Source organism: Diceros bicornis, assembly GCF_020826845.1.
Source record: "Diceros bicornis minor isolate mBicDic1 chromosome 12 unlocalized genomic scaffold, mDicBic1.mat.cur SUPER_12_unloc_1, whole genome shotgun sequence".
NCBI classification, from domain to species: Eukaryota; Metazoa; Chordata; class Mammalia; order Perissodactyla; family Rhinocerotidae; genus Diceros; species Diceros bicornis.
In genome coordinates this window covers 1,188,045-1,208,355 of record NW_026690864.1, presented here as the reverse complement: position 1 = coordinate 1,208,355, position 20,311 = coordinate 1,188,045, and the positions used below count along the sequence as shown (strand labels likewise).

The 20,311-nt window shown below is 40.5% G+C and overlaps 1 protein-coding gene across 3 annotated transcripts in view; it reads left to right on the top strand.

The window, feature by feature from the left end:
- LOC131401615 (centrosomal protein kizuna-like) overlaps positions 1-14,655 on the top strand; it is a 28,107-nt gene extending 13,452 nt beyond the window's left edge. For 2 of the 3 annotated variants that reach the window (XR_009217798.1, XR_009217797.1), the window contains one exon: positions 12,008-12,250. Coding sequence is in view for 1 of the 3 variants with exons in the window: in XM_058536886.1 (XP_058392869.1) it covers positions 12,008-12,112; positions 14,523-14,614 (197 nt within the window). In the remaining 2 variants the exon portion in view is untranslated. Of the gene's footprint in view, positions 1-12,007; positions 12,251-14,522 lie in introns of those variants that run through there. The other variant, XM_058536886.1, reaches the window with a different exon arrangement.
- Positions 14,656-20,311: the final 5,656 nt, after the last annotated feature.

The window sequence follows — 20,311 nt, the reverse complement described above, 5'->3', positions numbered from 1 at the left end:
CTGTACTGGGAAAGCAGACATACCACCTGGCAAGATGGTCTTAAAGTTTACATGAGATCGTGTGTGTGCAAGTGCCAGGCGTGTACTACACACTCAATACATGTAAGCTGCGATTTATAATAATAATATTCATGTGAATGTTAGTAGTAGTATTGATCTTCTGCACTGGCCCCACAGTCCCCAGTTTTTCAAACCAATGCCATCTAGTTAAAAGGAATCTCACAAAGCAAACTCAAAGAGGAAAAGAAGCAGGGGGCTGGGGGTACAGTGCCACAGAAAGCATAATCCTGAGACGAGTCTTGGAAAGGCATCTGAACACCATCTCCTGAATTGCGGTAGCCACTTGGGACCAAGACTCGCCCAAGCCCTGTGCTGCCATAATTCCTCCTAGACAGTGCTTCCCAGTGGTACCGCTAAATTAGTTTCTGCAAGAAATTTCCACTTAAGAACTCAATTGATGATTTGAATCCAGAAGGATATTTACCCCATCAAAAAGGAATCTTGAGGAGAGTTGCATGATATTTTTGGAACTTCTAATTAGTCCCGTGGAGAAACCCTTAGAGAAGAATCACAACAACGTGGTGCAGTGGCTCCTGGGGCTCTCACTGGTCAAGGCCCAGCATCTCTGCCTGTGAGTGCCTGTGTGCCATAACTCTTACAGGCTCACAGGTGAGGGCGTTGCAGGGCACACGGTTCCCAGGCGACAGTCCTCCCCTGCTGTGCCGCCTCACCGTGTGGATGGGCGGATGCAGCATTTCCCCAAGCGTGTTCTGTGCAGGCTCCACCCCGAAAATGCTTCAGGGAATACACATTCTCTGACCAAATCCCGCATAATCGCGCTCTCCCTCTGCAACATGCACAGTGCAGGGAGCACGTTGAAAACTTTTAGACTTTCAGTAAATGACCCATTTAAAGGTGTGAACTTAAAGTTTCAAATAATTATCTTCTATTTGAAAATGGAATCCTTCCTATGAACAGCCAACAGAATTAATATTCTGTGGAACATGTTTTGGGAAATATACACAGATATACACAGAATGTTTTTTAAAACCTTGAGTCTAATGAGGGCACCAGTATTCTTAATACCCTAAAATTATCGTCAACGTTTTCCCATGAGTCCTTTTTGTGGGAATCTCCCTTGTGGATGAGATTGCTTTATAATGAAGCTTTGGCTACTTTAGTGTAACTAAACCCAGTTGATGTTATGATTGAAAGTTACTTGTTAAAGCTGCTTCCTGAATTGACGAATTGACGACCAGCATGTTCCAGTAGTGAGTTTGGACAGTCCAGAAGTGCTCTTCTTTAGTGTGGGTCCTTCTGCGTGACTATTTGCTTTACAGCCGTCTCAGAGGAGATGTAGTAGAGAAAGACACCGAAGTGAACCCAGGCAGGCACCAGGAGTTTGGGCAGAATGGAGGGGAAGCTCTGAATGATGAGGGCCCTGGGGAAGTTTAACCTGAGAAGGGTACAAAAGCTATCTTTAAATATTTGCGAGGCCTCCACGTACAAGACAGAACGTTGATCAAGCGTAATTTTAGAGTCTCTCAGGGGGCTCTGTGTGTGAGTGGTGCAGGGAAGGAATTCACAGCTCAGTAATGGAAGAACTTTCTAGCTCTTCTTTGAGGCAAAACCAAGCTGAGTGTCTTCCAGGTATAAGATTCTGTGCTGGGTGCTTGAACCATGGCAGGAACCTACTCTCTAGAGGGACACTGTGGAAGGAATTCTTGTTTCTGGAACTGACGTTCCTTCTAATGCTAAGAGACTGTGATTCTCATTCCATATGAAAGAAGTCAAATGTGCCAATATTCTCATTTCTTTATTTCCCTTTCTTATTTGCTTATCACTTCCAAACATAGGTCTCCTTGGCAGAGGGGCTCATCCTTAAAGAGTTTGCTGTCACTCTGAAGGCATCTGCTTTGTTAATCATTTGCAGAGTGTTGGTTTCATAAGTTGAGCTCCTGCAATCTGTGCTAAGATTTACATAGAAACCCTCCCGTACACAGACCCACACACACAACCAGAATAAATATTCCCACAGCCTGTATGATCTGTTGTTGTTAACACAATCTACCCCTTTCATTAGTCTGGTTGTTCACAGTGAAGAATTAAGGTAGAAATCAAAGAATAATTTTGATATCTATGAATGTGTGGTTTTCTCCCTATAATAGATAGTATATCATTTGCATGTATATTACACCTTTACTTTGGCTAAGTCCTGGGAATAAGACTGGGTCCTTGCCCCTCCTAAGTCTTCATCATCTCTGATCCTCACAACAGTCCTGTGGGGTAAACATTAGGGACCCATTCTACAGTCAGTCCAACAGAAACTTAGGAAGGTTGAGTCCTGCTCAAGGCCATATAGCTAGTGTGTTGGATCTTGAATCGAACTCAAACTTCAAGATTTAATCCCTGAACTCCTTCTGTTCCACCAGCCTGCTGCTTTCGTTTTACAAGAGAGGCGACTGCATCAAGGTGTCTGGATTAATTAAACATCAGTGTATATCATCACAAAAGATGAGCTCCACAAGGATGCTTTGCGAGTGATGATGAGCGAAGCTATACCTTTCCTTTCTCTCGTGTTAGGCCTAGAGAGGTGGGCACTTGCAAGGATTTCCGAGTATGGATTTTGCCAGGAGGTGTGTGTGCCCTTTATACAGCGGGGCGAGCCTGAGTACACGTGCAGGACTAGAATACTCAGGTCAGTGCTTCCCTGGAACACTTAGACCAGGATTAAAGCCATGCTTATCTAGATTATGAGGGAAAATCTCATCTGAACTACTTATACCCCCAAGTGAAATTTCCCACGTTGGCAATTTTATTTGTATTCATACTGAATTTACCTCTGAGAGTGAAGTGAGTTTTAGTTTTAGCAAGTGACACAGGTTATGCTAAATGTCATAGAAACCCGTCACCTGACACGGTATCTGGCACACAACACAGTGGGCACTCAGTTTGTCAAACGAATGAATAAAAACGAGTTGGAATCCAAAGATTAAGGAGTTTCCTTAAATGCTTGTTGATTCAGGCCAGAACGCTGTCTCTTTCACTCAGTCACTCTACCAATACTTTCCCCACCCCACGTGCCCATCCTGGCAAAACTCATCTCCTTAAGCTCCGTGTGAAAAGGGCTCTCAGCTTTTATCTGAAGAGGATTAAGCCTCTAAGAATGTCCATTCAGCCTCTCATTCTTTTGACTCCTATTCTCTCGGTCAAGCTGTGTTGAAAGTGGTTGCCTGACAGTGCCGTTTCTCACTGATATTCTTTGGCAAGCTGAAATATTCAATGTCATACTAAGGTATGTCCATTTAGAAGCTGTGAGGGAGGTCAGCCACTTGGGGTTCTGGGCAGTGCTTCTCAAAACGTTATTGCTTGAGTTTTACATCAAATTGGAAAAGGCTGGGAACATACAATAGCCAGGTTGTCATTGGTGACTGGATTTACCCTGGGAGAGAAGACTGTGGTGACAACGTTGGACGCCAGAGTACAGTGGCGTAACACTCCACTAAGGAGACTTTACTAAGAATGTGTCTCACCTGTCCTGTCCCAGAAATGCACGAGGATCAGGAAAGACGTGTTACCTGCCAAGCCTGGGAGCCCCAACTCGTGCAAAACCAGGGGAACCATCTCATGCTGCTGGATTGTCCATTGCAGTCCCTGTGGCCCTGTCTCTGTGGTAGATGTCAGGCTGCTGGGGCTTCCCCTTTGCTGCTACAGCAAAGCGTCTTCACTCATGACATTACAGGGCGGTGGTGTTTGTTTAACATGGTCAGTAAAGAATGAAAGGCACCTTTCTGAAGAGTGTTTTCGATTGGTTGCTCCTGCATTCAAGGAAATTAATTCATAAATGCCTAGAGAAATTCTCCTTGGTCGTTGACAGTAGAATCCTGGGTGGATACCTATGCCCCAGCCACACCCTTGACCAGTTACATCAGAACCTCTAGGGGTGGGGCTCAGGCATCAGTCTTTTATAACACCCCCAGGTGACTCCCCAGGTTTGAGAACCATGGAGCAGGGGGTCTCAAAGCTGAAAGAGCCTTTGTAGGTCATGTTGTGAAACACCTTCATTTTATGCAAGAGACTCAAGTGGGGAGAGAAGAGGTTGGGCTTCAGATACTTTAATAAAATCGAGGATCACGAAGTGTATTATTTTCCTAGGGCTGTTGTAACAAAGTACCACAAACTTAAAACAACAGAAATGTATTCTCTCCCAGTTCTGGATGCCAGAAGTCTAAACCAAAGGCCAGCAGTGCCGTGCTCCTGAAGGCTCTAGGGGAGAAGGCTTCCTTGCCTGTTGCAGCTTCTGGTGGCTCTCAGTTTGTGACAGCTTGACTTCAGTCTCTGCCTCCATCAGCACATCACCTTCTTTTCTGTCTCTGTGTCCACTCTTCCTGTCAGGATGCCTGTCATTGGATTTAGGGCCCACCACAAATCTAGGATGATTTCATCTTGAGATCCTTAACTAATTACATCTGCAAAGAACCTATTTCCAAATAAGGTCACATTCTGAGGTTCTGGGTGGACATGAATTTTAGGGGAGACATCATTCAACCCACTGTAGGGGGTGAAGAGAGATTTCTTCATATTTTACATTTCTAACATCTAGTTCATCTTATACATTGATTATTCCTGACCCTACTATAATGCTAATGATAATATTATTGTCTTTATTTCTGATTCTTCTCATTATATAAATCATTGAATGCAAATTGCTAAAAATATTGTTTTTAAAAATATTTAATTATGCCAATAAAATATAGCTTCCTGATCAAGATTACTCAATCTTTGAAAAGTTCAAGATTGCATGACTTGGAGAGTTAAAAATTCCCCTCCCATGGCTGAACAATGTTAAGTGGCAGGCACTATGGTTATAAATTTACATATGAAGTAATACCAGCGGAACTGTTCAGTTCAGTTTTGGAACATTCGTTAAAGTTCAGTTACAAGCCTGACATTTATTTTCAAGTGTAATTGTTGAATTACTCCGTAGAAATTAAGAATGTGATGTAAATTTTTTTTTTTAACTGAGGAAGATTCACCCTGAGCTAACATCTGTTGCCAATCTTCCTCTTGTTTTTGCTTGAGGAAGGCTAGCCCTAGGCTAACATCTGTGCCAGTCTTCCTCTATTTTGTATGTGGGTCGCCGCCACAGCATGGCTGACAAGTTGTATAGGTTGGTACCCAGGATCCGAGCCTGCGAACCCAGGCTGCCGAAGCGGAGCATGCCGAACTTAACCACTATGCCATAGGGCTGGCCCCTAAATATTTATTTTCTGAAGCAGCTTCAGGCAACTCATGTGAAGTAGGAGTTTCTCTTCTCTGTACATCAGCAGTCTCTGAGAGCACAGAGAAACCTTGGCAATAGATTTACAGGCCCACAACACTGGGGGAGTGGAGTTTATTGCAGAAAGTCTGGACATGAAAAGTGATTCTCGTCATGGATCCAACCTATGTATTTCAGGTTCACGTTGACTTATGGCCTTTGAAAAAAATCCTAAATATAGATGAGTTTTCTGTATTTTCAGAATTGTGAAGGCACCCATATCCTAATATTTTCTTGTTTTCATTTGAGCAGATTACTAGACAAATGACTTCTGGATTTTCAGTGATAATATTTATCTTTAGAATTAATTTTAGAAATATATGTCACAATTTTTATTTTATTTTACAAAAATGACTGTTTGCTGCATCAGCAACACATCTAGTAACAGTGTGGAAAAAAATTTGCATGGGTGTAGAAATATGTGAAAAGTAACAGCACTGGGAAACTCAGTGGACAGAAAATACTTTTCAAATTTAATTTTTAAATTTCTACATACTTCCTATAGGAATAGTAATTCCCCTTCCTTACTCAAAGATGCCCAGTTCTTTGTTGGTTCAAGGTTGTTTTTCTATTTGTAGTGATGGTATTGTTTGCATCTCCCTTTGTTACTCCTTTTCCGGGCCCAACTTTTCTTTCTTTCATTAGGGATTTCTGCGCAAGCCAGAGGCAGATTCTCTGCCTGGAGACACCCCTAGAGGCTGGTGAACCCTGCCTCTCTCTGGTTCTTGTAATGAGTTGTTAAAAGCACTTTTTCATCAAATATTTTCTTTTTCTTTTTCTTTCTAGATTTAGAAATATTTTAGCAGGTGTACATTTGCATATAAAAGAGAATAAAAGATAAGAAGTTGAGGCTTTTTCTTTCTTCCCTCCTCAACATCATCTCTCTCCTATCTCCCTTTATTCAGCATGTTTTCGCTTTCCTTCTCTGGCTGTTTCCATTTTCTAGACACGAAATGCATATCCAAAAAAAAAAAAAAAACAATCTCAGTGATTCTTCACCACTTTGTAGGAAGATAGATGATTGGGTTTGGCTGGCTTATGTAACAAAGTAGGGAAAAACATATTTATCTCTTTGTGTCATCAGTCTGGAATTAATAGCCAAGGATGGATTTTAACCCCCGGACTCCTTTATTTTATGTTTTAAATTGCAATATTTTCTACTTTTTAAATTAAATCTTGACACAGATTTGAGTGTATAATAGATGCTTGACTGAGAGATCCAGAACTGAAAGCTTGAGCATGCAGATATATTTGTTTCTGTGTGTACCAGAACATTCTAATTGACAATAATTGTATTCTTTAGAAATATTTGTTTTATCTAATTATACGCACTTCTCAATAATTTTCTGAGAGTTTGACATGACTAATGAGCGGAAACGTTTCTCTGGAGTTCTCAGTCACAGGCTGGAAAGTAAAGCCTTAAGGGGCTACCTAGTCCTCGAATTTGCAGACTTAGGGTTTACTTGCAGTTGAGAAGACTCAAGTCTTTTCTCCTTGGAACTGGAGGAACTCGGCCCCCACTTGTCTATAGCAGGCTGATTTGAACTCTAGACTTGTTACTTTTGCTCTTTTGTTCGTTCATTCATTTCGTAACTATAAATCTGCAGGGCAATACAGTGCAGCTTTGAACTGCTTGATTCTTCACTATCCTTCTTCCTTCTAGGAGAGCCTGGGCCTGAGTTACCAGAAACTTCATGCCCGTAGCTTTGCCTACTTGACTTATGAAGTTGGCGTCCTGGCCAAGACCTCTAGGCTTTTCCAGGAGGAGGTCTGAATTGTTCGAGTGCCCCTAGCAAGACGTAGACTCTTGCCTCCAAAGAGTCTGAAGCCTGGTCTATTTGATACAAGCAGCTACTTAAAAACCTCCACACAGCTCTTGCAGCCTGCCTTGATAGTGTGTTCCCGGGTCTCTCAGCTCTGTCAACTACGGAAGCTTTTGCTAACATCTAGCTTATATCCCTTGGCTGAAGTTTTTCTCCGAGTGTTCTTGTGCCACTTTTAGGGAACACAGAAAAAATTGCTCACCACCATCTAGTTTCGAGGTTTCCAATGTGTTCTGTTTGGCCTGTGCAGTGTTGCATTTTTTTTTTTTAAGAAAGGCAGGAGTCTGGCAAGACTAGGCCCACTTTCCCACCTGGCAGCAGTTGGCTGTAGCCGGAGAACAGCTGTCCCCCCTGGCCAGGCATGTGCTCTCCAGCTGGCCAGACTCACTTCTCTGTGCTACCTGCTTGGCCCCAGAGCATCTGCATTTATAATCCTGCCCTGTCCAATCTATGCAATTTCTGTTCTTAAACCCTCTTCCCTTGTTTCTACGCAGGCTATGTAGCCTTTATCCTCTCATTGTTATTTTTTAACCAAACCTTAATTTTGTTTTTCCTTTTTGGGTTGTTTCCCAGTCCTTCAAATGTTTTGTGCAGCTCTTCTGACTAAAACAGGGGTGACTGAGGGTGTGATACATGCCATGGGAGAATGACCACAGCTCTGAGCATCTGCTGCCCGACACAGACCTCCTGTTAGACAGCAGCACCTGCCGCCTGCTCCAACCCCTCTGGCTGGTTTGGTGTCTTGGTCCTGCCTCAGTTAGTGTTTCTTCCTCCAAGTGAATACACTTAATCCTTTCACCTTTTAAACTTCACTTTGCCCTTAAACCACACGAGGAAGCATGCATCGGGGATGGGAGCAGGCCATGTGCCCAGCAGTCCTCAGCTTGATTTTGCCAACCCTCTATTACTTAGGTCAGGGCGGCTATGTCCCAGATAAAAATTGTCCGGGTGAGCTTCACTGACTTTCCGCTTAGAGAAGGGCTACAGAAGGTTTAAAGATCAAATACCAGTAAGGAGCTATGGCTGGGAAGCGGGGTGGGCTCTGGGAGAACGAGACTGGAGAGACAAGCTACATCCCTCCAAAACTGTGTACGGTTGAAAGCAGACTCAGGGCAGCCTTGAAGGGAAAGGCCAGTTACAGAGTCCAAGTCCTTCAAGAAGCAAGGGAAGGGTAGATCCTACAATTCCTCACCCACAAGAAAAGAAACTTTGTAACTATGTATGGTGACTGATGTTAACTAACTGTGGTGATCATTTCACAATATGTACAAATATTGGATCATTATGTTGCATACCTGAAACTAATATAATGCTGTATGTTGATTATACTTCAATTAAAAAAAAAGAATAAGAGGAAGGAAGAGAAGGAAACCAGAATGGAAAGTGTGTGGAACATGGAAATGGCCTTTCTTTTCCAGAGTGGTAAAATAAAATGGTCCCTTGCTGCTAATGTGAATTCACTTCACATTCCTCCTTTGCTAGACTCAGACCAGTGATAATATCCGTACTGTCCTATATTTGGACAGAATACTTAATCCTCCCAAATGTGAAATTAACTCACAACTACTAGCTTTATATTTTTCACGAAAATCTTCTCCTAAAAATAAAAGGCACGTGTTTTCTGAGGAGCAGGAGAGCCAGCTCACTGGAGTCAGATGATTTACCTCACAACAATAGATGAGAGGAAAGCCTAACTCCAGCTTCCAGCTGCCAGGAGCCTTTGTTTACCAAGAAGCTACTCTTTTTTTCTTTTCCTATTCTTTTTTTTTTTTAACTTTTATCTTTGCTCTCTTTTCCTTGACCAAGTCAGTATAATTGAGTGCAGAAATAGCATATGGTCATTATGATCTGGACTTGTATCCTAAAAGCTGAAAAACTTTTTGGTTGATCTTTATAGAATAAAAACAAAACAGAACATTTTTACCTCTTTTACAGTGATTCCTTACCTTTTTAGAATTCTTTGATTTTATTGATACTTCTCCTCTCCCAAAAGTACCTTACCACAAATCTGAAGTAATATAGGTAGTAGGACTGACAGGAGAGTGTTATGATGCTGTCCTAGGACAGTGGGACTAATCTACAGCAAGAAACACTTTCTGTCCTAGGCCAGTACCCAACACATATACACAAGTTATGCAAAACAGTACTTTCCCCTTCTGCATGCATGACATCTGGTGTTTTCTTTATTAAATTTGTCAAAATACTAGTTCAGGTTTGCCCAACTAATATCACAATCCAGCAATGTTAAAAAGTGTTGCCTTAGGATTTATTATTTTCAGAGTTGAGTCCCTGATCTGTACATATTTTAACTATATAGCATTTAATATTTCAAAATATGATGCTCATTTTAAGTACTTATTTTTATCTTGATTGATTCTCAGTAGGGCAAGATAAGTTACATTTGTATTCGTCAGTGTGACGGTAGTTTTAATCCAGTAATAAGGGGCTCATGGTTAAGTTCTTAAATTGAACCAGCAAAAGCAGGAAAGCAGTGATTGCCAGCCTCCGGTGCTGACAGCAGGAGTCCTTTTGTTTGTGGCCATGTTGGAGATGTGGACGTGGATGCTGTTTTGTTATGTCTGTGCTAAAACTCTATTTCTCCAGCCTCTCTTTCATCCAGGCATCCTTGAGCCTTGAGGTAATGGGAAAGTTGTGTCTCTCAGGTTCTTTACGTGATCATTATTTATTGTTTTTCCCAACAGTCTTCCCCACTTTAACTTACAGCAGACACTGTTAACAGTCCTGCAGGGTAAGGGTGTCCTGTGGGTGCCCAGGCTGCTGCTGACCCCTCTGGGGCACCTGGCTTTGCTCCCTGCAGATGCTCTTCTCTGTCCCTACGATGAGCCTGGTTAGATTTTCTCAGCGGTGGGTCCCCCAGCTCATCCTGCTGCCGCCTCCCCTTCCTGACCTTCCCGCCCCTCACTCAGCCCAGAGACCCCACACTCGAATGTGCAAGCCTGAGGGCCAGGGCAGCGCGTGCTGCAGAGGACCAGCTGCCCAACCAAGGCAGTCAGTTATGTGTCTTCTGATTCATTCCTGTAGCCGCTTCTGCAAGGCCTGGACTGGAGAGAAACCATTTTACTGTGAGTTGAACCTATCCACAGACCCACTCAAAATAATGACTAGAATTTGGCCACCTCAAATACATTCATACAACTTGACTTCGAGTCTTGAAACCTGGGTTCAACTAAATTGTTTTTCGTTTGTTTGTTTTCAGAGTTTCTAAAAAGGGACAGTTCAAAAAACTAATTTGCATGCATTTGAAAAGTGTTAACATCGTAGGAGGAATTCAAGAAACTTGTTTCTAGGTAGTAGAAAATTCAGTATTTCTGTGTATTTTTTTCACACCTAAAGCAGTTAATAACAATTTAGCAATATCATATATCCAATCAGTGTTCAGTCAGGAGCCAAGCAGATATCTTTTCAGTTGATGTTTTTTGATGAGTAGCCAAACTGTGCCATTGCACTGCATTTGGCTCATATGTCTCTTAAGTAGCGTCACCATATAATTTATTGTCTAAATTAGGAAACTTTTGATTAACAAAAGACAACTCTATTAATTATTATGCTGGGACAACAGGCAGAAACCTGAATTGTCATGGACAAATTCTACTTTTTATTTTAATTGTGGTAAAAAATACATAACTTTAAATTTACCATCTTAACTGTTCTTAAGTGTGCAGCTCAGTAGTGTTAAGTATATTCACATTGTTGTGCAACAGATCTCTAGAACTTTTTCATCTTGCAATACTGAAACACTATACCCACTAAACACTAATACTCCCTCCCCCTTCTTCCCAGCCCTTAATAACCACCTTTCCACTTTCTGTTTCTATGATTTTGACCACTTTTGTTACTTCATATGAGTGGAATCATACAGTACTTGGCCTCTTGTGACTGGCTTATTTCGCTTAGTATAAGGTCCTCAGGGTTCATCTACACTGTAGTATGTGACAGGATTTCCTTCTTTTTAAAGGCTGCATAATATTCCATTGTATGTACATGCCACATTTTCTTTATCCATTCAACTACTGATGGACATTTGGGTTGCTTCCACCTCTTGGCCATTGTGGAAAATGCTGTGATGAACAAGGGTGTGCCAATAACTCTTTGAGATCCTGTTTTTAGTTCTTTTGGATATATACCCAGAGTGGATTGCTGGATCATATAGTAATTCTATTTTTAATTTGTTGAGGAAGCTCCATACTGTTTTCCCTAATAGCTACACCCACCAGCAGTGCACAAGAGTTCCGATTTGTCCACATCCTCCACAACGCTGATTTTCTGTTCTTTTGATAGTGGCCATCCTGATGGGTGTGAGGTGATATCTCATTGTGGTTTTGATTTACGTTTCCCTGGTGATTAGTGATTTTGAGCATCTTTTCATGTGCTTATTGACCATTTGTATATGGAGAAATGTCTATTCAAGCACTTTGCCCATTTTTAATCGGGTTATTTGATTTTTGTTATTGTTGTCGAGTGGTAGAAGTTCCTTATATATTCTGGATATTAACCCGTTTTCAAATATATGATTTCAGTTATTTTCTCCCATTGTGTAGGTTGCCTTTTCACTCTGTTGATTGTTTCCTTTGACATGCAAAAGTTAAGTTTGAGATAGTCCTGTGTGTCTATTTTTAATTTTGTTGACTGTGCTTTTGGTGTCATATCCAAGAAATCGTTGCCAAAACCAATGTCCTGAAGCTTTTCTCCTATGTTTTCTTCTGGGAATTTAATAGTTTTCAGTCTTATGTTTAAGTCTTTAACCCTTTTTGAGTTGATTTTGTGTATGGTATAAGGTAAGGGTCCAACTTCATTCTTTTGCATGTGGATATCCAGTTATCTGTGCCTTTTTTTAAATCTGTAGAAACAAAAGCCTACCAGTTGCTGAAGTGGTCTACCCTTCAGGATAATACAAATCAAACTGAAGACAGGTTCCAAAAGGCAGATGCTTCTGCATCACAACTGTCAGGTAAGTGAGCAGATTCAGCACTCACAGCCAGTGTCTAGGTGACCCAAGGCAGCAGCTAGTGCTGTGCTCAGGGAAGGGTGGTCATTCTTTGAAAGTTTCTGGAGTTTGCTTTGTAATAAGCTATCACTGGATCAGAATCAGCCAGTACTTTTTCAGTCCTTAACAAACAAGAATTTGGAAGAGTCTTCTCTCCTGGATATGTGCCAGCCCTGGCATGGCGATGGTCCTTACAGGCCCTTGGATTATACCTGGCATGTCATGATAGTAACTTGTCACTAAGTACCACAGGAGACACCCCAAATTCTTTCTTTTCCCACATCTTCCAGTTTCTTAATCATCAATGGGGAACATCATCCTGGGCTATTTTCCCTCACCAGAATGTTGGAAAACTTTGGGCTTTTTAAATGAAAAGACTGTAAATCCCAGTAAAGCTAAATTTTAAGCTTAAGTGTAGTTCCTTCAATCTAGGATTTTTGTTTTAATTGTAATTTTCTTTGTTTTCCTATACTTTATTGCATTTTTATTATTTTCATTGGTTTTTATTTTATTACACCTTTTTTTAGTATGTCACTTCAGCTCCCTTTGTGAAAATAAATGGATTCATACAGAAGGAAGTACACCTTAGTCACTTCCTTATCCTTACATAAACCACCATTCCATAATTTCACCCATCAGAATGAACAGTGATCTCTTAACATCACATAATTCCCAGGCCATATCCAGATTTCCCAATTGTCTCAAAGATGTCTATATCAGACAGGCATTTTTTCGAGGGACATATGGTGCATTAGACTTAGCTGTCTGTCTTCAGAGAGCTATTTCCTAGATAATATTAGTGTTAGAATTGGTTGCTGCAAAATTCTGTTATTTTGGTTGTTTTGAGGATTCAGTGAGCCACTGCAGGCGAAATGCCCAGCACAGGGCCTGTTAGAGAGCAGCCCTCAGCGACTGCTGGCCGCGGTGGTGCTGGGTGTTATGTGAACTCCGCGAATGTGAGACATTGTAGTTGGCTGAGGTATGAAGCAGGGCCTCTGCCCCGATGGAGGGCTTCATCACTTTGGAAAGATGTAGCACTCGTGAGCCCTTAACCGTTTGCTTTTCACCACTTTCTTCACATTTGAGTCACAGAATTAGAATCCAGAGAGATTTAGAAAGTATTTATCCAACCCCCTCATTTCACAAAAGGAGGCGACAAGAGAGTAGCACCTCCCTCAGAGCCTTACAGCCAGTTAGCAGACACACGTGGTTGGAAGGTGACTCCACACATCTATGTTTGGTAAGTTTATTTTATATGGATAGTTAATTGGACAAGTTCAAAGGATGAGTAAATTTGACATAAGTTGTAGTCCCTTGGATGTATATCAAAAATGTTGGGGGCCGGCCTCATGGCTTAGTGGTTAAGTGCGTGTGCTCCGCTACTGGCGGCCCGGTTCGCATCCCGGGCACACACCGACGCACCGCTTCTGCAGCCATGCTGAGGCCGCATCCCACATACAGTAACTAGAAGGATGCGCAACTATGACATACAACTATCTACTGGGGCTTTGGGGGAAAAAAAGAAGGAGGATTGGCAATAGATGTTAGCTCAGAGCCGGTTTTCCTCAGCAAAAAGAGGAGGATTAGCATGGATGTTAGCTCAGGGCTCATCTTCCTCACACACACAAAAAAATGTTGGTACTATTAATATACTAATGATTAATGTATTTGTTTATTAATTTATTCATAAGTGATACTTTATAGGTTGTATAATCAAGCACCCCTAGATTCAGTTCCCTCACTCCACACTCAAATTTACACTATGTGCTTTGCAAGATTCCACATTTTCCTGCGTTGGGATCATAGAAGTCCTTCTGGTGGTGTCAGCCATCTCTGAGGTCAGATACGGCCTCTGGCGTTTAGTTTACGTGTGGTCACACAATACTTTTCACTCTCACTCTCACTCTCTCGCTCTCACTCTGATCCTGGGGACTTCTCTGAGCTCCAAAGAGAAGCAGGAGGCAGGCTGGCAGGGTGGAGGGAAACGGAAGCCATGTACCCCGTGGTTAGCGTACCCCGCTACTGCTGTTACAGGTAGTGGTGAGGATGGGCACCCTGAACTCAGGAGCCACCCCAAATCTGACTATTGAAGAAGCAGTGCATGTTTCAGTTACTTTCTGCATCAGATGTGTTAGGTCTCTGCCTCTGGACCTGTCACTAAGGAAAGCCACTGCCACCTTGCGCCTTCCTTTCCATGTCTGAAAAGGCCTTATGCTGGTAAGCACATGGAAACCCTCTTCAGGCTGAGCACGGACACATTCTTAAGAGAATGGCTTGGCTGCAGAGGTTACATGCAGGCAAGCAGGTTACAGGATAGAAACTCAGCAAATGCCTTTTGCAGAGACACCCATGCACTCTCTATCCGTGATCTCAGGTGACTGCCAGTTAAGAATCAGACTTGAAGCAGAAACATCCAAGGCTGAAGTCACCCAGGGGGCAGAGGTCAAGGATTGCCCTGCACGCTGATAGCATCATGGGAACAGTCTGGTTCCCCTGGCTCCAGGAAAGAGGTGGATTGTGCATCTTCCCCATCAACTTTTTCAGGCTGGTTAAAGAGTGGCCTTGATGGTTTTCAATGGAGATTCAGTCTCTCCTGGGAGATGGAAAAACAGAGGATTTGGCAGAGGGCTTAAGGGTGGGTGGGGTGGGTAACTGTCATCCAGCGGTGTCAGTTATTTCTGAGACCTGGTTCCCACCACCCATTATTTTGATGATCCCTTGCTGCCCATGTGTTATAACAAGGTGAATTATCCAGTGCATGGTGCTGTAGTAGAGACCCATGTGCTCACATGTGCATCGTGGTCATTTGGAATAGAGCTCTTCGAATGATTTTATTTTTTATTTTTTGTGGCTTCTAAGTATCACCGGAAAACGCTCCACTTCCTTTCAGAGTTCTATCAACATGTTCCTTGCCTCAGAAGCTCCCTGCCTTCTGTGGCTTGAGCAGCATCTTCTCCTGTTGACATTTGTTTCACCAAAGTTATTGTGAGCCCTCTTCTTCACTCGTTGCTGCGTGGTGGCTGACACTCCCTCTCCATGTTTGTGCTTCTCACAGGTTTGAATATTGGCAGCGGTACATTCAGGACAAAGACAACTAACAAAATCGCTTCGGAAGCTAGTTTTTCATTTAGTGAAGGAAGTCGTTTGTCAAGGTAAAGTCGTGAAAGCCTGTCTAAATAGCGGCAACACGATAAGAAATGTCGCTACGCAATGAATTAAACTCCGGCCGCGTGTTCTTTTGTTTTGTGACTTGATGGAAGGTTATGGTTTGGGGTTTTGTTTATCTAAAATAACAGTTGAAACTTTAGTCTACCTTTGAAAATATTTGCACCAGAGTCAAGTATTGTTTTGCAGCTGTTGTTTCCTTGGTTTAAGACTCAATTGACACCTCAGTGAACCACGAATTAGCGTCTACAGCTGCTCACAGTAGGGCTGCTTAGAGACCACACAATGGAGGGTGTCGGAAAAGGGCAGAGAGAAAAATGTCAGGCCTTAAAGGAAATAAAGTGGCCTGTTTCTTCTTTCTGAGATGGCTGATACATATACTAGCAATTTCTGGTTATTTGTTTTTGTATTCCTATTTCTTACCAAGTACTTGAGCTAAATTATTCTTTCCTTTCCTGATACTTTCTTCCTTATTTTCCATAAAGGACAAAATATATTTTTTCAGTTTTGTTAAACAGTAGCACTTCTTGTAAGTTTTTCAAGCAATGATAAGTGAGTTGTGTGCGAGATTTGTCATCAACATAAAATACTGATCAGGCAAGGGCACTGAGTCACTGGGGAAGAATTTATAGATGGGAATGGAAGCAGTCACCTGCTGAAATACCTCCCTTGTTGCTTTGGGCTAAATATCATTTAAAACAGCCCAAGTCTCCTTTAGTAATAGCATTTCTCATTAAAAAGATGTCCTTTAGATGACTGCATTCCATTTGAATTAGTTGCTTGCCCCTGATGAAATTTTAAAGCAGGAACTTTACATTTCTCATGTTCCTTAATTTTGATGATGAAGTTTAACTTATTTATTCATTTATTTAGGTGCTTCTGCTTTTGGTGTCAGATCTAAGAGTCCATTGCCAAATACAAGGTCATGAAGATTTATGCCTGTGTGTTCTTCTAAGTGTTTTATAGTTTTAGCTCTTCAATTTAAGTGTATGATCCATTTTGAGTAAACTTTTGCTTATGGGATAAGGTTAGGGTCTAACTTCATTCTTTTGCATATAGCTATTCAATTGTCACAGCACCATGGGCACTCTTGTGAAAAATCAGTTGACCATAGGTGTATAGGTTTATTTCTGGTCTTTCAGTTCTGTTCCATTGATCTGTATGTTTGTCCTTGTACCAGTACCACACTGTCTTGACAACTGTTGCTTTGTAGTAACTTTTGCAATTGGGAAGTATGAGTCTTACACTATTTATTCTTCTTTTTCAGAATTGTTTTGTTAGCTGTAGCTTGTTGCCTTAGAATTCCGTATGAATTTAGAATGAACTTCAGAGTATAAGTTTTGCATTTCTTTGGTTAATTTATTCCTGGTTTTGGATACTATTGTGAATGGAATTGTTTTCTTAATTTTACTTTTGGGTTTTTCAATGCAAATGTATAGAAATTCAATTGGGTTTTGTATATTGATCTTGTATCCTGCAACCTTGCTGAACTCATTTATTACTTCTAATAGTTTTTTGGTAGACTCCTTAGGATTTTCTATATACAGGATCACTTCATGCAAATAGAGATAGTTTTACCTCCTCCTTTCCGATATAGATGCCTTTTATTTCTTTTTCTTGCCTAAATGCCCTGGTTAGAACCTCGGCTACAATTTAGAATAGAAATGGCAAGAGTGGAAATCTTTGTCTTGTTCCTAATCTTAAAGGGAAACCATCCAGTATGTCACCATTAAGTATGATGTTAACTGGAGATTTTTTGTAGATGCCCTTTATATTGAGGAACTTCCCTTCTGTTCCTAGTTTATTGAGTTTTTTTTAAATCATGAAAGCGTGTTGGATTTTGTCAAATGCTTTTTCCTACATCTGCTGAGTTGGTCTTGTGATTTTTTGTTTTTCATTCTATTTGTATGATGTATTACATTAATTGTTTTTGGACGTTAAACCAACTTTGCATCCCTAGGATAAATCCCACTTGGTCATGGTGTATAATTCTCTTTATATATTGCTAGATTCAGTTAGCTAGTATTTTGTTGAGGACTTTTACATCCATGTTGGTAAGAGATATTAGTCTGTAGTTTTGTTTTCTTTTTTTTTTTGGTGAGGAAGATTAGCCCTGAGCTAACATCCGTTGCCAATCTTCCTCTTCTTGCAGAGGACGATTGGCCCTGGGGTAACATCCGTGCCCATCTTCCTCTATTTATTTTTTTTTAATATGGGACACCGCCATAGCATGGCTTGACAAGCGGTCCATCAGTCCATACCCGGGATCCAAACCTGTGAACCCTGGGCCGCCACAGTGGAGCGTGCAAACTTAATCTCTACGCCACCAGGCTGGCCCCTGTAGTTTTGCTTTCTTGTGACATCTTTGTCTGACTTTGGTATCGGGGTAATATTAGCCCCATAAAATGTAGTGGAAAGTGTTTCTTCCTCTTCTTTTTTTTTTTTTTTTGTAAGAATTGGTGTTAATTCTTCCTTGAGTGTTTGGTAGATTTCAGCGGTGAAACCATTTATGCCTGGGCTTTTCTTTGTGCATAGTTTGTGGATTACTGATTCAATCTCTTCACTTATTATAGGTTTATTCAGATTATCTTGAGTCATTTTTGTAGTTTGTGTTTTTCTAGTAATTTGTGTATTTCATCTAAGTTATCTAATTTGTGTACTATTATTCATAGTATTTGTTTATAATCCTTTTTGTTTCTGTAAGGTTGGTAATCTTGTCCTGTCTTTTTTTTTTTTTCCTTCAGTTTTGTCTTTTTTTTAATTGATGTTTTAATAGTTTTTAACATTGTGAAATTTTGGGTTGTACATGTTTGTTTGTCCATCACCATATATATGTCTCCCTTCAACCCTTGTGCCCACCCCCCACCCCCATTGCCCCTGGTAACCACAATACAGTTTTCTCTGTCCATGTGTTGGTTTATATTCCACATATGAATGAGATCATACAGTGTTTGTCTTTCTCTTTCTGGCTTCCTTCATTTAACATAATACCCTCCAGGCCCATCCATGTTGTTGCAAATGGGACGATTTTGTCTTTTTTTATGGCTGAGTAGTATTCCATTGTATATATACACCACATTTTCTTGATCCAGTCATCAGTCGAGGGACACTTAGGTTGCTTCCACTTCTTGCTATGGTGAATAATGCTGCAATGAACATAGGGGTGCATAAGGCCCTTGGGATTTTTGATTTCAGATTCGTTGGATAGATTCCCAGTAGTGGGATAGCTGGATCATAGGGCATCTCTATTTTTAATTCTTTGAGGAATCTCCATACCGTTCTCCATAGAGGCTGCACCAGTTTGCATTCCCACCAGCTGTGTACGAGGGTTCCTGTTTCTCCACATCCTCTCCAGTGTTTGTTGTTTCTTGGCTTGGTGATTATAGCCATTCTAACGGGCGTGAGGTGATATCTTAGTGTTGTTTTCTCTCTTTTGTTTTTGATTCAAGTAATTTGAATCTTCTCTCTTTTTCTTGGTCAGACTGGACAGAGGTTTGTCAATTGTGTTGATCTCTTCAAAGAACCAGCGTTTTCTGATTTCCCTTTAGATTTCTTCTTCGACTCATTGGTTATTCATGAATGTGTTGTTTAATTCCCACATATTTATGAATTTGCCAGATTTATTCCTACTATTGATTTCTAATTTTATTTTATTATGGTTGGAGAACATACTTTGTATTATTTTTCTGCTTTTAAATTTATTGGGGTTTGTTCTATAGCCCAACATTTGATCTGTTCTGGAGAATGTTCCCTATGTACTTGAGAATGTATATTCTGTTGTTGGATGGAGTGCTCTGTAGAAGTCTGTTAGATCTGGTTGGTTTGTAGTGTTGTTCAAGTCGTCTATTTCCTTGTTGATCTTCTGTCTAATTGTTCTATACATTATTGAAAGTGGGGTATTGAAGTCTCCAACTATTGTTGAATTGTCTGTTTTCATTTCTATTAAAAGTTTCATGTATTTCAATGCTCCATTAATAGATGCATATATGTTTTTAATTGTTATGTCTTGAACTATTGACCATTTCATCATTATAAAATGTCACTGTCTCTAGTATTCTTGTTTTAAAGTCTATTTTGTCTGATGTTAGTCCAGCCAATCCAGCTTTCTTGTGGTTGCTGTTTGCATGATATTTGTCCCCATCTATTTACTTTCAGTGTTTTTGTCTCTGTGACTCTCGTGTGTCTCCTGTAGACAACATATAGTTGGATCATGTTTTTTTTAAATCCAATCTAACAATCTTTCCCTTTTGATTGTTCAATCTATTCACATTTAATGTTACTGATATAGTTGGATTTACATCGGCCATTTTAGTTTTTGTTTTCTATATGTATTTTCTAATGTAGCATTTTAATTTCATTAGTGATCTTTTTTTTAGTTTTTTTTTGGAATTTTTTTACGTAATTGCTCTAGGGTTTACTATACACGTCTCATCAGCTTTAGATTTGTACTAGCTGAATTTGGGTAATATGTAGAACCTTTACTGCTATGCAGCTTGATTCCCATTTTCCCTTTTTTTTTTGGTATTGTTGTTATATGTATTATATCTGTTAATGTTACAAACTCAACATTGCATTGTTATAATTATCATTTTACCATCTGCAGTCATTTCCTTAGCTCATTGCAACTTTGCTTCCATCCACCTCCTTTTGGGCTGTTACTAGGAAATATATTACACTTATATTAAATTGTGCGTTTTAAGCCATGATACGTTGTGTGATATTATTTTATACAATTGGTTTTTAAATCAGTTAAGAATAGAAAGGATAAAAAATATGTATAATTACCTTTACTGGGGTCACTTGTTTTCAGCCTGAAGAACTTTCTTTAGTATTTCTTGTAAATCAGGTCTACTAGCAATGAATTCTCTCAATTTTTGTTTATCTGGCAAAGTCTTTATTTTTTCTTCATTTTTGAACAGTACCTTTCCTGAATATAGAATTCTTAGTTAACAGTTTTTTCCTTCAGCACTTTATATGTGCTATCCCACTGCCTTCTGG